Here is a 16583-nt window from a genome sequence, read left to right on the forward strand (position 1 = left end):
CACATATAGAAATACTTTTACATTATATATTGAACTTACAGAAAAAACATGATATAATGCTACTTTAAATATGTATTCTGTATATATATATATATATATACATGCACAGAATATTTTTCTGAATTGACACAGGTGAATTACATAGGTGCATTTGTGAGTAAATTATTATTTCCAGTCACAGCATTTTTCCCAAATTCCCAATTAAACTATTGTTTTCATTTTCTTAACAGAAAAGAAAAAAAAAAGTGATGTTTGTAGATCTTATATTGTGCAAAGAAAACAATCCTTTTGCTTTTACATTTAGTTTAGGAAATGAATGTATGATGGAATAAGTCTCTGTCTTTCACATTCCCGAGGTTTGTTTCCCTCGACAGGAATTGACACAATACTGAATTGATGATTAAATATAGAACTGAGCAGTCTCTGGATTATTTCTTCGCCTCAGTTCTTTGGACTTTCTTTGTTTTGGCCATAATAAATAAATAAGTAACAATAGTCCTCAAGATTAAGATTAAGCAGTGGAGTGATTTACCTGTTGGTACCCATGAGTCTGATGATGGTTTCTTTCTGGTGTTCATCTGCTCCCAGTCCAAGTCATCGTCTTTACCTTGACTGTAACCACACTCGCTGTAAGACCTCTCAGAGAGACAGTCACCTGCAGAGACAACAAGACAACATGTCAGTGCTGACACACACACACATATACACTTGTGTTTGATCGCGATGAACATGTACAGTGTGTGTCTGCTTTGTGCTCATTTTCATCCGGTTGTGTACATAACAACACAAGACAGACATTGTTTACTTTAATGCCCAGAAGAGCAGCTCAAATATTCCTCACTCAGCGTGACGTTCTGTGAATTGGACGGTGGATTTGAGGCGCCAATATCAACACACAATCCTGAAGGCAAAATCACATTTCTCAGTGTTGTGATATTTTTATGAAAATCACAGAATAAATCCTCTTTTTATTGCCCAGCAGAGGAGAATCAGCTTAAGAGTAAGTGTGATTTAATTCTATGAAAATCAGAAGAGCTGGAGGCTTTGACAGGCATCAGGGTTTGAAAGTAATGACTGCTAGGTGTTCACGCAGAACACAACAACACAATCTCTGATATCTCCTCTTTCATTTTGACAGCGAGAAGACTTTTCTGCTCCCTGAAGTGAAAACGAGATGCCGCATTTTACACCATCAACTACATTTCTTTAACAAGTAAATATCAGTATATTCTGACAGGTGCTTTTGGGATTGCTTTTGATCACTGAATCTGTCGCTGTCATCACGACGCTCCTCTGGAATAAAACATCAGCTTGAGAGTCTTGTTTTCATATGATGATAGTCGAGACTGACCGTGCTGTGTTGGTGCTAACCCTTAACTCACAGTCACACATTTAATACCCATAATTCCCAGTCTGTTCTTCTGTTGAAAATGCAGCAGTAATCTCACACGTAAGATAGTAAGAGAAGAGATATTTCTCATCACATTTATCAGTTATGATAACCCACACTCATTCATATAACAGAACTTCTATACTCTATAAGGAATTTAGGAAACATAATTGATAAACGTATTACATGTCGAGCTGTAAAAGAGAAATAACACATCATATGAAAATATTTAATTTGGGCATGAAATATGGCATGAATGTGTTTTCATGAGATTCACCTGCATGACATTTATAATGTTTTTTATAATATGTGAGCTCATATACAACATTTAGGCTGTCTAACATTCTATTTTTTTTCCAGAGAGGATTTAAATGACACATTTAAAATGTGTGCAAACAGGAAGAGTCCCAGAATGCCGTTGTGTCAGTCTGTGAGTATGGTGACAGCGTCCAACGCTCTTATTAACTTTGACACAGAATGTGTTGCCACAGGGCCTGATGGCACATCAATACTTCAGTGTCTGTGGACGGCGGTGAGAAGCAGTCGCCTACCAAAGCAAACAGCAGCGGGACCATGTCAACACAGACCGGCAGACGTGTCATCTCAAACAATCTCAGATTGGAAAGTTTGCTCGGGTTTAATGCCTCACAGTTTAGCTGAAGCGATCGCCCCGGCTGCTGTATGTGAAAATAAGGGCACTTTACCTATTATATACATGTTTAAATAATCAGAAAATGACACACACACTTATAATTGAGCCCTGGAACGCATGTAACGCTGAAGATATACAGTACGCTATTTCTCCAGTGTGTGAGTTTACATTAAAGACTGACAGAGATCTGGGTCTCATCTCCAGCTCTCGATCGATCGAACAGAAAGATAAAACAGTCCAAACAAAGAAAAAGCACCACTACTGCAACATTTATGCTTTAAATATCTCAAACTCTTCCAAACGTTAGAAGATCTCTCATGCCCTGACATGTGGTGTATTTTAATGTTTATCTGTCCTACAATACAAAATCTCTCTACTAACATGATTCCCTTACAACAAGAGCTGGCATCGGACCATGGCTACAGTGAAACATTGTGATGGACGATGGCATCGCCCTGCGGCGTTATAAAGTGAGGCGCGTCTGGCACGAGCTGCGCAGAGAAACATCTTCTTTATACAGTGCAAGCTGGGCAGTTATCAATTCAGACGTGTGTCATCTGTACACAGTTTGAAAGTGAGGCTTGATTGTATTGTTATTTTAATGTTATATTCAATAAAAGAGTTCTTCTTTATACAAAACGGGCTGGACAGTGCTAGACACCCAAAAACAACAGACAATAATTGAGAAGTCAGTCAATACAAATTAACTCTGGGACAATTGGAACAATCTGAAAAAAAAACGGATCATGAAGAATTAGCAATTCAAAATGTCGAAACATGGGAAAGTCATTTCCACACATTGTTTAATAAAGTACAGACAGACACAAACCGTGAATAAGATCAAACTATTAGATAAAACATACAAAGAGTCAATTCCAACAGGCCATTTTAAAATGATTCTTCCCTGACATCTGGAATCAAGGTTTGATAACAACAATCTTTAAAAACTGAGACAAATTTGACCCGAACAACTATAGAGGCATCTGTGTCAGTAGTAACCTGGGAAAATGATTCTGTAGTTTAATAAACTCCCGACTCTTAGACTTCATCACCACACACAATATCCTGAGCAGAAGTCAAATATGATTATAAACAAATTACCGCACAACTGATCATATTTACACGCTTCATACTCTAATCGAAAAACATGTTAACCAGGATAAATGTCAAATTCACAAACGTATTCAAAGTTGCATAGGTGGTAAAACTTATGACCTTATTAAATCAATGTACACAGAGTAAATGCGGCATACAAATCAGCACAAAACTTTCTAGATATCTTTCTCAGGAGCGTGGAGTGAGACAGGGTTGCTGTTTAAGTCCAACATAGTTTAATATTTACATCAATGAACTGGCAACTGATCCACAGCCCCCGGTCTCAGTCTCCATGACTCACAAATGAAATGTCTTCTGTATGCAGATGATCTGGTTCTGTTGTCTCCCACACAACACGGCTCACAACACAACCTGAACCTGCTAGAACAATACTGTCAGACCTGAGCCATGACAGTCAACAACATATGATCACCTTTCAGAAAAGATTCATATCCCAATTATCACAACACACATTTACATACGGCACAAAGCCCATAACACACACACACACCACACTACAATGACCGGGTTTAAAAATCACATCCACAGGAAACATCCCGCAGTGAATGAACTGAGAGATAAAGCATGCAGGGCCTTCAATGCCATCACTCGTGAATGTCACATAAAAAAAAATCACAGCTAGAATTTGTCTCAATTCCCTCTATGGCAGTGAAGTGTGGGGTCCGATGACAAATCCAAATCAAGAGTTTACTAAATGGGAAAAACATCCCATTGAGAGCCTGTATGCAGAACTCTGTTAGAATATCTAACAAACATTACAAGCAGAGAAGAATAAGGCAAATATCCACTGATCATAAAGATAGAAAATAGGCGATCAAATTTTGGAAACATGTAAAACACAGTGACCCTCACTAATATCATTCTAAAGCCCTGAAACACCACGAGATGAGCAAAGAAATGAATCCTCTCTGTCAACATGCTCCAGAGCTTCATTCCTGATGTTTCTGTCCTAACATCTACTGATGCTCTCAACCACAACAACACTGACAAAACCTGACTTAACACAATTTCAACACAAATGAAACAAAGTCACTGGGAAACCCAAACAAAACAACACAGTCAAATGGAATGTTATTTGTCCCTAAAGAGAGATTCCAGTATGGCAGACTATCAGTACACACTGACAGATCAAAAAACGGATGTTTCCAAGCTATGTTCTGAACATTATATTATTATATCCCTTTGTTCTGCTACTTTAATGTATATTTTGCTTTTGTAAATCTTTGTTTAAACTATACTCTGTTTCTGTTTTATATATTTACATATATTATTAACCACTTTAATGATGTACTACATACATCAAACTTTATTTTATTTTATTTTATTACAACAGTTTCATTATCTTTCTTTTCATTTGTATACATACTTGCACCATTTGAGAGAGAGAGAGAGAGAGAGAGAGATAGAGAGATAGAGAGACAGAGAGAGAGAGAGAGAGAGAGAGAGAGAGAGCACAAAATCACAGGTATGTGCTCAGCAGTGAATTGTCAAAAGTTGACAATGTGTTTTAATGAGCAAAGCTTGTTTGAAATAAAGCTGCTGGTGTTGTGTAGTGTACACTAATGAGTCTTAATTGACAGTAAGATCAGACCCTGAAGATCAAAGCAGGCCGTCATTGATCAGACACTACCACTGGGTCAAGGATTTAAATAATCCAGAAATAATTTGAGAGAAAAGCAGAGCGTATGATCTCTGATCACATGTTTAACATTTACTGTAACACAACAATACACACCTGCCACACAAGCTTTTCCTTCTCACTGCTTTCAGTCCAAAGCTTCTTTCTCTCCAAATTAATATAATCAATATACTAATATAAATTAAAAGTGACCAAAATCAGCATGCTTAACAAATCAAATGCAGCATGCTATAAGTCATAAATAAGAAGAATTTAACTCATTTAATTGCGTTTCATTACAAACACAAGGAATACAGTCAGAAGATGATGTGGATGATGTGTTTACAGGTTGTGTAAACTGTCTATAACAGATTGCAGCTTGTATACAAGCATCTGCATCAATTCCTTCTACATGCTGAATAACATGACGATTATCTATGAGCAATTACTGCTAACAGTCTGGAGACCACCGCTGAACAACATTAGGATCGATCTTGTGTTATTCATTATTTATCCCTGAATCAGGGTGTAAAAGAGCAACTGACCCGTACTGCAGCACACACACACACTTAATGAATCATGTTACGCTCTTATTTAGCTACCGGCTGACCTGACACACAACTGTTTACTTTATGAATGAGAAGGTCAAGGGATCGATAACATGACACGTGAGCATCTCCAATCATCTGCCAAACAAACATCCTACAGACATGAATATATACAGCAAGACTGAGAGCCATGATCACTGAGATATCTGTGTTATTAAAGAGTCCTGAGTTCAGACGCACACACCCTCAACTCTCTCATCATCATCCCTAAATCATGTGGATTCTTATCATCTGCATTATATAGTAACACAAGAGGATGATAACATGACATCCATCACACAAACATCTGAACACACTCTTAACGTAGAGTTCTGATCTGATCTTATAAACACATATACGCTCGTATTAATAGTGAACGACAATTATTTGCTCTTCAAATATCCTCACATTCACATTTAGTCATTTAGCAGATGCTTTTACACAAAGCGACTTACAGATGAGGAAAACAATGGAAGCATTTTGAACAACAAAAAGCATAAGTGCAGTAAAACTGGTCTCATACAGTATAGTCCACTACAGTATACAGAGAGAAGGTTTATTTTTTGAACGAGTAGAAAAGAGATACAGTAGAAGTCAGAAGTGATGGGTGAGGTGCTGACGGTGTTCTCAGACCATTCTTAAACATGGACACAGAATCTACTGATCTTGTAGCAGCGGGCAGATCATTACACAGATGTGGAACCCATCCAGAGAAGGTACACAAGAGACATTTTTTCCCTTTTTGGGATGGCACCACAAGACGCTGTTCGATTTCAGAGTGCAGGGGTCTGGCAGGTCCATAGGTCTGGATTAGCGAGTGAAGATACGGGGGTGCAGACCCAGTGGTGGTCTTGTAGGCCAGGAGCAGTCTTGAACTGATGTGAACATTTCTTTGATGACTCTACCTAACTAAGCCCACGGCACAATGCACAAGACCTCATTTCATTCTGACTAACTTCTGTTCATTTACATGTTTCATTTCTAAGAGAAAAACCATGAAAATGTTTGATACAATTAAATTATTTAAAAGTTCGTCAAAACAGAAAACAAAGAATCTAACCGATGAAAAATCATTTAAAAATGCTAAAGAGTCTTTATTTTTGACATGAGGTCTGTTGGCAAGGTCACAGAAGTTTTTAAAACATAATTGTGCAAAAAAGAAACACAAAAGCTCACATCAAAATGAATATGAATAAAACTGTAGTTTTGAAGATGAAAAAGGAAGACACTTGAGCTCTGTAGAGACTTCAGGTGTCCAGCATCACTGCTGTAGACATGTAGATTGATGAATGAGTGTTAACACTGCCTCACCCGTCCACAGCGTTCATAAAACACTTCCACTCACAAATTGTTGCAGATTCATCTCCATTTATTACATCAGACATCCACCAATGAAGTTAAATCTGAAGTACAGTCGCTGAGAGTGAACGCTCTGTCATGTATGGAATTCATTTTTATCAGGAAAGTAACTGTTTTGCTAAGAAATTTTGCTAAGTTTGCATTAATTGTAACGTAACAATTACAAATAAGACACCTCTTCAAACTTCTCACCCCACCCTACGTTATTTTGTGCTTTATTAACCTGGATAAAAGCTCTTTCACCTCACATGAAGTGTGATCTTTCTCTTTCTTCTCCGCAGGGCTTTCCATCCTTGAATGACTAAACTGTGGTGTGAAATTTAAAGCCTTCAATCCATCCTCCTTGTTTCAAAATAGCGTTGGCTGTTGCACTCTTGGCTGTGATTGGCCAGTGGACGGTTGCATATGTCTCAACACGTCTGCTGTATTTTGAGACAGTAGACATTATTTCTAAGTCAACAGAAGTTGAGATCTGTGTCCCCATTAGCCAGCGTTCCAGAAAACCACCTGCATGACGGATGTGATTTATGACATCACACACTTTGCCTTGAACACAAGTGTGGATCAAGTCCCTGTATATGAGAACGAACTTCATGTTTGAATGTCTTTTAAAAGTGAAAGTGACCTATAAGTCAGATATGGTGACCCATACCCGTTAATGTGACCTCTGCTTTTAACCCATCCAGAGTAGTGAACACACACAGCAAGTGGTTTTAACACGCATACACCCGGAGCAGTGGGCAGCTATCACTGCAGCATCCGGCGAGCAAGTAGGTGTAAGGTGCCTTGCTCAAGAGCACCTCAGTCGTTACCAGCCGGCCCTTCTGGTCACGAGTCCAACTCTCTAATCATTAGGCCACGACTGCCCTTAAATAAGAGAGTTATAGTTGTATGTCAATGACTGATACCGCTAGAGAGAGAAAACGTTCATGCTCTTTCTAGAACAAATATAACCTCATTCACTATGTTTTTGCCGTAACAACTTTGGTTTCTTTCTCTTAAGACGAACAATAAAAAAAAACTGTGGTTTTCACAACCAATGAACACCATAAAATAAAAGTCTAATTAAACCTTACAAACATTTCCAATTGAAGGCAAGTTTGTGGCACACTGAACAAAGAGGCGTCCGCTCACACAAGCTCGCCGCTGAATCATCTGGAAGTCTCCGGGTCTCTGTTTTATTGCGCTCGGCACCAAAAAGCCAAAACAAATAAACACGTACCACCAACGCGGCTGCGCTTCATGCCGCCCCTGCCGCCCGTGGTCCTGCCAGCGAGAGGCTTGATGGATGTTTATTTTAGTCTGGACTGATTCACTTCGCGCAGCGGCTCGATATCGGGCCGCTCCAGAGATGATTTATTCTTGGTCTACTCTCATTCGATTAGCCGCGGGCAGCCGGGAGGCCGACGGGGCCGCGCCGCTCCCAACGAGAAGAGGGGGGCTGGAGCGCGGTTTCTTTTCACCTTCCTCCTCTGCCTGGTGAATAAAGACAAAAATCTCCCCCTCCTACCTGAGGCGGTGAGACCTTCCATCAAAGTGAAACCCACCAGAGTCAGACAGGGCACTGGAGCGCACCAAAGCCAGGAGCGGGGGGAGCTGGCTGATCTGAAACAGAATTAGGCCCAATTTGTCCAAACCTGCCGTTACTCTGGAGATCACACTACCGGTTTAACGTTTGATCTCAGAAGAAGGTAAACAACAACAAGACTAATGAGCTTTCTAGTGATGATGTGAAAGTGAGCTGAACAAACTTTCACAACATTTAGTTCTTCAGGGCTCATGCTTGTCAAAGCCAACTGTTTTTTTTTCAATTATTTAACGCAAACATTTTAATGACTTTTAATCAGTTTAATTTCATTGAATTATGCAAGACGAACATCTACGACTGTTTGAGGCTTCTGTTGTAATCCTTGAATCTATTTAAAATGCTGTTGTGACTGCTGAACATTATATTAAACATGTCACATGAAATCCTTGCGTAAAAAAATATATATATTATAGAATAAAAGTAATTAAAATAAAAATTATAAAATTTTACAATAATTAAGCTTTTGAAAAGTATTAATTAACGTAAAGTGTGTTTCGTAAGACATGTCTTTGGCCGGAGTTCAATGTGACCCATCCTGCTCTAGTTAAGAACACTTCTGCAAAGTTTTGGTCTTATGGGATTTTTCATGCATGCTCTTCATTCACAATTCTCTAGCTTTGGAACTAAAAACATGGCTGAATGACCCGGTCAGCAGTACAGCATCACAATGCCATAGAAGAACCTTTCTGGTCTAAATGGTTAAACTAAACTAAAAAAGTTAACATCCGAAAAGGGTTATAAAAATGTGGGAAAGAGATGGTAATTTAAAGAACCTTAGACTAAATGCTTTTTTGTGGAACCAAAAATGGTTGGCTGTGAAGAACCCTTCCTTTATTCTGACCTTTATTGTCACCATAACAACCTGATTTACTGTGAAAGCAGTCCAGACAGAATAAATCACTGTTTTTCCATCGCTAAACACATCACAACGATCAGAGAGCAGCGATAAACTGTCTTAAACCTCTACAGACGTGCATGAAGTTTATAACCTCAGGATGTCTCGCGACCCATTTCTCCTCTGATGAGAGGAAGTGATGTCATATCAGCAGCCATCTGTTTGAACACACCATGTTTAATATCATATGGCCTCAGTGTTCAATCATGAGTTCACGCTGCCAGCGTCAGGGTTTAAGAGATTATCATGAAGATTTATGAACAAAACAAGCTGTTTCTCTCATTTATCATTATGACTGAAGATGATTTTATTCAGTTACACCAGCACACACACGTATAAATCTAATGCACTTATTGTCATACTCAAAACATTCTTTTACTGTTAAAAACCTACAGACAGTAGAGTAAGAACTGATCACATGATGTTTTTTGATCAATCACTATTACTGCTGCTCACAGTTACACTGGAGGAAATTCTGTAAAGTAAAACAAACTTTAAATCAAATACAAAATAATTATTTGGCTTATTTCAATCACATAGTGTTTTCCTGGCAGAAAACCCTTCATTTAAATGAAATAAACTTGCTGTACTGAGTAAACACAGTTAAATGTCGAAAAAGTTTGACACTGCATTCATATTTCTAATGTAATTACTTTCAGATCAATGCAACATCCAGAATCATTTACTAGTTTAGCTCAACATAATCAAATACAACTCTTTAACACAATGATAAAAACACAGGAACCAACAAAAACACAACATTGAACATTCTAGAGTCTTTCCCTTTTCTCATCTTACTTCTATGTGAACATTTACATTACTATTCAATCCCAGGTTAAGAAATCCTAAACACAATTGAACCAGTGCTAAACACCACAAAAGTCACTAAGACACACACAAGAAATATGTCAAAAGCGCACATATTTTTCAAATATTGTGTTTTATGAACTCAGACAAAGAGCAAAATTCAGAGGCTATAAATGTAAAGGAAGTCAAATTTTAAACCAGAACATTACAGTCTTTTGATTTGGGTCACTAATCGCCTATAAACCACTAAGAACACCCTAGCAACCATGATAGCAACACATCCATAGCAACACTCGAGCAATCACACAAACTGCTTCAGTTCTGCACGTAAAAAATCAAATAACTCACATGAATCTGGTGATGATTAAAATGTTTTCACACAGCACATTGGGTTTGTTTTTATGCTTTAAGTATGTTACTGTGAAGTAGGGCTTTGTGTGTCAGTAAAGAGCTTGTTCTGTAAAGGTTTATAAATAAAACTCACTGGAGGTTACTCCAATCAATCCTGTAGAAACTCACGACCGTAATGATGTTTATTCTATTCTGTTTGGATTACTACGGTAATGTTTACACTGGCACAAACCTCCTGCGTCCCCACACGACCCCTGAGGAGAATGTATCACCTTTCTTAAATAGTCAAGATAATGAGAATTCCAGTGCAGCCTGACTCATAGCCCAGTACAGCCCAGTACAATCTCTCTTCTCTCCACCCGGCCTCCTTGGACATTCCTGAGAGAATTCATCTCAGCATGAGACGGCTCTTCAAATGCTCCCGGAGACCATAAATTCACCGGTTCCTGGTGCGAGAGCCTCTGGCGGTGGTTTACAGCGGTGATTACACACACACACACACACACACACACACACACACACCCAGAATGTTCCTCTGCTTCAGTCTTAACCCAAACCACAAGAAAAATCTCTTCACAATTGACATCTACTCATTTCACACAATGTCTCAGATTATTCCCTTTGTGTCTTTAAAGGCAATATTTTGCTTAGATCAAGGTTAAAATCTCAATATGAAGTCAAACATTTCTTATCAAATTCATCCCACACCAAAATGGTATCCACATTATTTTTATAGTTCTACTTTTACTAATGACGCGTTTCTATCTATTATTATATCTCCTAATGAACCGTGAAGGAAACATCTAAGAAGTTTAAAGGCAAGCATAACTCCATTAAGTCTCCTGAAATACAACAGCACAACAGAAAGAAAATGTTCCTGTAGGAAAGAAAGCAGCTCATATTGAGCAAAACCAAAGCAGAGCTCATCTTCAACTTTGATTTTACTTTGACTGATAATAAGATGAATTGAAATGGTTTCCTTCAGATGAAACATCATTGAGAATCTCCTGCACTGTCTTCAGTTTTTCCATCTTAAGCCTCATGTGACTGAATTGCAAATTCAATGCTAATCTGAAGTCTCGCTGTGTCATGAAAGGAGCTCTGTTCTACCGCTGAAACACGCTCGAGATCGCCCGTAGAAAGCCGGAATGGATCAATTCTCCGGTCGCAATTAAATGACGGCACAATAATAAGAAAATGGCAGGGACACGCGACATACATCTTCATCAGACCTGCATCCATGACGACTGCGAGCGTCAGACACAATAGAGTCTTTGTCGGGTTGCCGGGCAGATTCATGTTGACCCACGGCATGTTTTTCTTTGTCGTGGGAAAGCTGTATGAGCCAGATTTATTACAGATGATACGCTGACATTATCTGTGAAAGCAGAAAAATAAATACTAGTTTCAAACACAAAGCAGCTCATTCTTCGAGGAACACAAACACACCAATGTTTTAAAGAACTCCACCCACAGTCAGTGTAGTGTCGCTCACTTCATCCGTCACAAGAGAGAGGAACACACTCAAACTAGTGACACCAAAAACACGTCTGACATATTTACTCATCCTCAATTCAAACTGATTTCTATTACACTTACAGAGCATTTGCTGGTCAACAACAACACCACATACTGTTTCATGAAAAATCAAATTTCATTTTATTACATTTACTTCAGCAAACTTGAAGAATATGTTGTGTAATTTGTACTAGCACTTGTGTACTGTTTCAATATTTGGAACCTGATAGGCCAAACCTTTGGTTTACAAAGGTGTACTTTTAAGGGTAACAGTAGCAAAGTTTGAGTGCACACGTTTTAAACTGAGTTTTCCTGAGAAGCACATGAAAAGTAGATTTATTTTTATCAAGAAGTAAACTAACAGCACACTGAAAGGATAGCTATAACACATTTACATATTTGGCAGGCACTTTTATCCAAAGCGACTAACATTGCATTACACTATACATTTCTTTTTATGTATGTGAAATCCCATGACATTGGTCCACAGCAAAGCAAGTTAGGCTTTCTTACAAGCTATGACTGGACAGATTTAAAGTAGTTTTTAAAGCACATGCGAAGATTTTCTCAGGACAGATATGTGTAAATGTAGAACAGCTCACTATCCTGACGATAAAAGTTCAGTGCACCACACCCAGTGACAGGAAGAGTGGGAAACTCTACTTCCTGTCTGCCCCAGCTGCTCCAATGTGATAAGATGTGTGTGTGTGTGTGTGTGTAGGGGTTGGAGTGCACTGATTTACTCCCCACATTTTTTAGCGCGGACAGTGAAGAACCTCCTCTTCGCTGATCTGATCTCTGTCGACCAGGAGCTTCCCAGCCAACTTTCACACACCCACACCAGCTAAAATACACACAGGGCAATCCACCACAACTCTGTGTTATACCTCAACCTCAAACCAGAACAAACAACAGACCAACCACAGAGACAAGATGGCCGCCCACAGGAAACACACATCACATCTCCTCACACTGAAACACCATTTCAGTCACTACAAACATTTGATTTAGACCAAGAACAAAAAAGGCAAAAAAAAATCTGAGATTTGTAGCTTCATTCACATTTATCTGCACATGGGCCATGTGAATTTTCTTTGTAATATTAAATGAAAATAAACCTTCATAAAAAACTTTAATTTAATTACAATAAAATAAGTGATTTAAAACCTTAAACCTGATAAATTAATAATAAATTCTAAAGGAATTTAAGTTAGGTGAAACGGTGGAGAAATCAGTGAGAGATCAGGTTTGATCTGGTGAGGAACAGCAGTTAACATGAAGCTGGTTATTAGGTCATTTCTGGTGATTATTTTAAAGCGCTCCCCCAGGATGGGGATCCACCCCTGCCCTCCCGAATCCCTCCCTGTTTCCTGAAGATACGACTCTGAGGACAACAGCACAGAGAAAGAGCAGGAAGAGGAAAAGCCTGGTGCAGCCGGGCGGAAAATACCAAGCTTGACAACACCGGCCACAACATTTGTCATATCCAGCACCGTCACCACAAAAGAACTTCACAAATAAAAAGTGCTGCATAAACACGACGCTAACGAAATGAAAAGTTGGGGCAGAATAATTAACCGTTTTATAATCAAACGTGGCTCCATTAATTTAGAGAATCATGAAGAGGAAAAGAAAGCGCTGTAATAAAGAATGGACAGAGAGCAGCGGCGATGTGATTTATGACTGGAGGGACTCAAATCCACAGCAAAGCAAATGAAAGCTCTTGAAGAGCAGAACATGGTCTGAGCAGATGAATATGTACACGGCCTGTTTTCTGATTAAACCTCAACCCTGCAGGAGTCATCGAGACGGGATTAAATTTCACTAAATCCAGATGATCTTTAAGCACAAGCAAAATTTGACTGAAGATTGGTGATCTCGCTGGACCATCTGCACAGAGAACAGAAGGTTATCAAAGCCTAATAAAAGCATTTATACCCATCTGACGGGAGAAATTAATCTTTATCACAAAATGTATTTATATCATAAAGCCGGATGTCAGATATCAGATCTCTCGAAGAACAAAGAGGGGAAGGCATATGAACTTCAACACCAGCTCAGTGTATCCCAAATTGAAAAATACTTCTGCATTACAATATAAGATGAAGTCAGCTGTGTACGCTTCAAACTAAACTTTTATATTTTTAAAGCAAATGTGAGTGTTAACAGCTCGTACAAAAAATCTTTGCCATGATGCTAAGGTGGTTTGAGTTGCCAGGGTGGTTGCTAGGCTGTTATGAGAGGTTGCTAAGTGGTCCAATTCCACCCTATAATCTCTATGTTCTGGTCTCTGCATGTGGCTCATTGTAGGTCTTTTTAGATAAAGTGAAAATTAAAAATTGGATCACTAATAAAGGTAACAATCACTCCTCCTGAAGAATTATGATATAAAGAGATAGTTCAGCCAAAAATCTAAATGAAGTAATGATTTATTCTCCCTCATGTATTTGTAAATCTGTACGTGAGTCTTTCTTCTGCGGAACACAAAAGAAGATATTTTGATAAATGGTTTTGTGTTCATATAATGGAAGTCAATGGAGTTCAGTGGTTTTTGATTATTAACAATCTTCAAAATATCTTCTTTTGTGTTCTGAAGAAGAAAGTAACTCACACAGATATGACATGAGGATGAAGAAATGATGAACTTGCTCAATGAAGAGAATAAAAAAAAACCTTAGTATTGCAAAAGATTCTGTAAATCTGCTATGTACATTATGAAAAGCCCAATATACATACTTTGACATGTCAAAGATAGAGATTATAGGCGTGATGTTTTGCAGCGTAGCGTGTCTCAGTATAATTAAAGTTCTCTTCAGGCTAAAGGTTTGCCATCAGAACACATCCAGTCAGGAGAAAGACCACAGACCTGCGTCTCATCATGACATCATTCAAAGGGAATGGGCAGCGCTCACCGGCTCTTGTAATTAGCCGTCGGTCGGCTGGGCCTTGTTGGCAACGAGAGGATGAAGTGTGACACGGCGAGATGTGAAGTGACAGTGAGCCAGAGGAGAGACGGTTGGGTCACATGACTCACATCCCTACAGGCCACGGTTCAAACACATCCACTTGTGAAACAGACACGGACAGACCGTCAACAGGTACTCAGATGAGAATTAAACTAGAACATGAGCTGCTCTTTCCTCTGCTTTCTCAATCCACAAATGTTTGATTGTTGAAATGTTGGGTTAAATACTTCAATTCAGAGGAGCCCAATGAGTAACAACTGGAGCTGCATCAGTGATACTGAACACGGCTCTTTTCTGTCTGTTGGTAGCGTGTATATGAAGGTTGATAATGTTCTCTCTTCAGGCATCTCAAGGATTTCTGATATACAGTGTGTGTGTGTGTGTGTGACTTGATTCTGTCTATATTTTTCTAACAAAGAACAGACGTGTTCTGATCGGGCTCACGTTACCCATGAGCACTCCCCCAACATTCACCCTTCACATTGATTTCTATAAATGGAGTTCTGATTGTGAGTAAAGTTCAGCCAAAACTCCTCCCTGAAAAAAATCTCTTGTAGTGAAACGCACAGCCATGAATTTACAAACACTACGTCTCTCTCTTTATATGTGTGTGTGTGTGTGTGTGTGTCTGTGTGTGTGTTTTCTTGCTCGCTCTCATAAAATATTCAGCTCAAACTCCTCATCCAATTTTATAAGATATATTCATTTATATACATATAAAACATTAAATAACAATCAAACATGTATATAATGGAATATTGATTTTTTTTATTGTGAGTCCTGCGTCCAAACCGTCCAATCAGCAACGAAACGCAGGATCTGATTTTCATCACTTCAGATTAAAGGTAACATTAACTATGACCAGCAGTGCTAGAGAAAGAGAAACGCTTGCTGAAACACAGTGTCTGCATTTACACAATAATCTGACAGTCAGAAGAGAAAAGAAAAGAAGAGAGTCTTTCATCTGTTTCTCTGTGATCCCTCAGTGTTGAAGGGCACGGGATTCTCTGTTCGGCCCACTCTTCCCCCTGTGGTATTAGTTAAGGGGGGAAGAGAATCACCACAAACAAACACTAATTGGAAGCTAATTTTGTTAGCTCTCGCTTGGCCGATTCATTGCCTGCGGGGCTGCTATGAATAATTAACACGCGTGGCACACGGCTCGAGGCCACTGGATTTGTTATGACATAACGCCGGCTATCGTCTGGCCAGTGGGTAGATGACAAGAATAAAATGAGTAAAGATTATTATTATTTTCGGAAGAAAATTTGAGGTGTGAAACTCACTGACTCAATACTAAGCTGGTTGCAGGCTGGTGGTAGTCAAAATAACCCATCCTGAGTCTCGCTCGATGCTCAAACCCCAAAGCACGGAGTTAAATTTGAAAAAAAAGGATGATGTACGGCCGGCCTGTATGAAGCAGGAATGCTTGTGTAGACCGAGGAGATCTCAGAGGGCCGCTTGACATTTGGCTGGTGTGTGTCTGGAGGAGCGGACCGCCTGAAGTCTCTGAATGTCAGATGCTCAGTGTTCACCGCGAGGCCGGACCGAGACTCTGTCCAACAGATCTTCTCCATTTCTACTTGAAGCAACATGAAAGATGACAACACGGGTCAGAAAACCCAAAGCATCACGGTCGTCATGCTGACGTGCCCAACCGAGCCCTTCATGACCATTGAAGTTAGTTTGACATGCTACATATTTCATGAGGACAAATTTGCAAAACAGAACGTTTG

The 16583-nt window shown here is 39.1% G+C and overlaps 1 protein-coding gene across 16 annotated transcripts in view; it reads right to left on the reverse strand.

Annotated features, from left to right (window-relative positions):
- Nucleotides 1–16583, reverse strand: part of ptprma (protein tyrosine phosphatase receptor type Ma) — a 176272-nt gene that overhangs the window by 141608 nt on the left and 18081 nt on the right. For all 16 annotated transcript variants that reach the window (XM_056738552.1, XM_056738554.1, XM_056738558.1 and 13 more), the window contains exon 2: nt 533–655. In XM_056738552.1, coding sequence (XP_056594530.1) covers nt 533–655 — 123 coding nt within the window. The remainder of the gene's footprint in view (nt 1–532; nt 656–16583) is intronic.

This window comes from Triplophysa dalaica, chromosome 23 (assembly GCF_015846415.1).
Source record: "Triplophysa dalaica isolate WHDGS20190420 chromosome 23, ASM1584641v1, whole genome shotgun sequence".
NCBI lineage: Eukaryota > Metazoa > Chordata > Actinopteri > Cypriniformes > Nemacheilidae > Triplophysa > Triplophysa dalaica.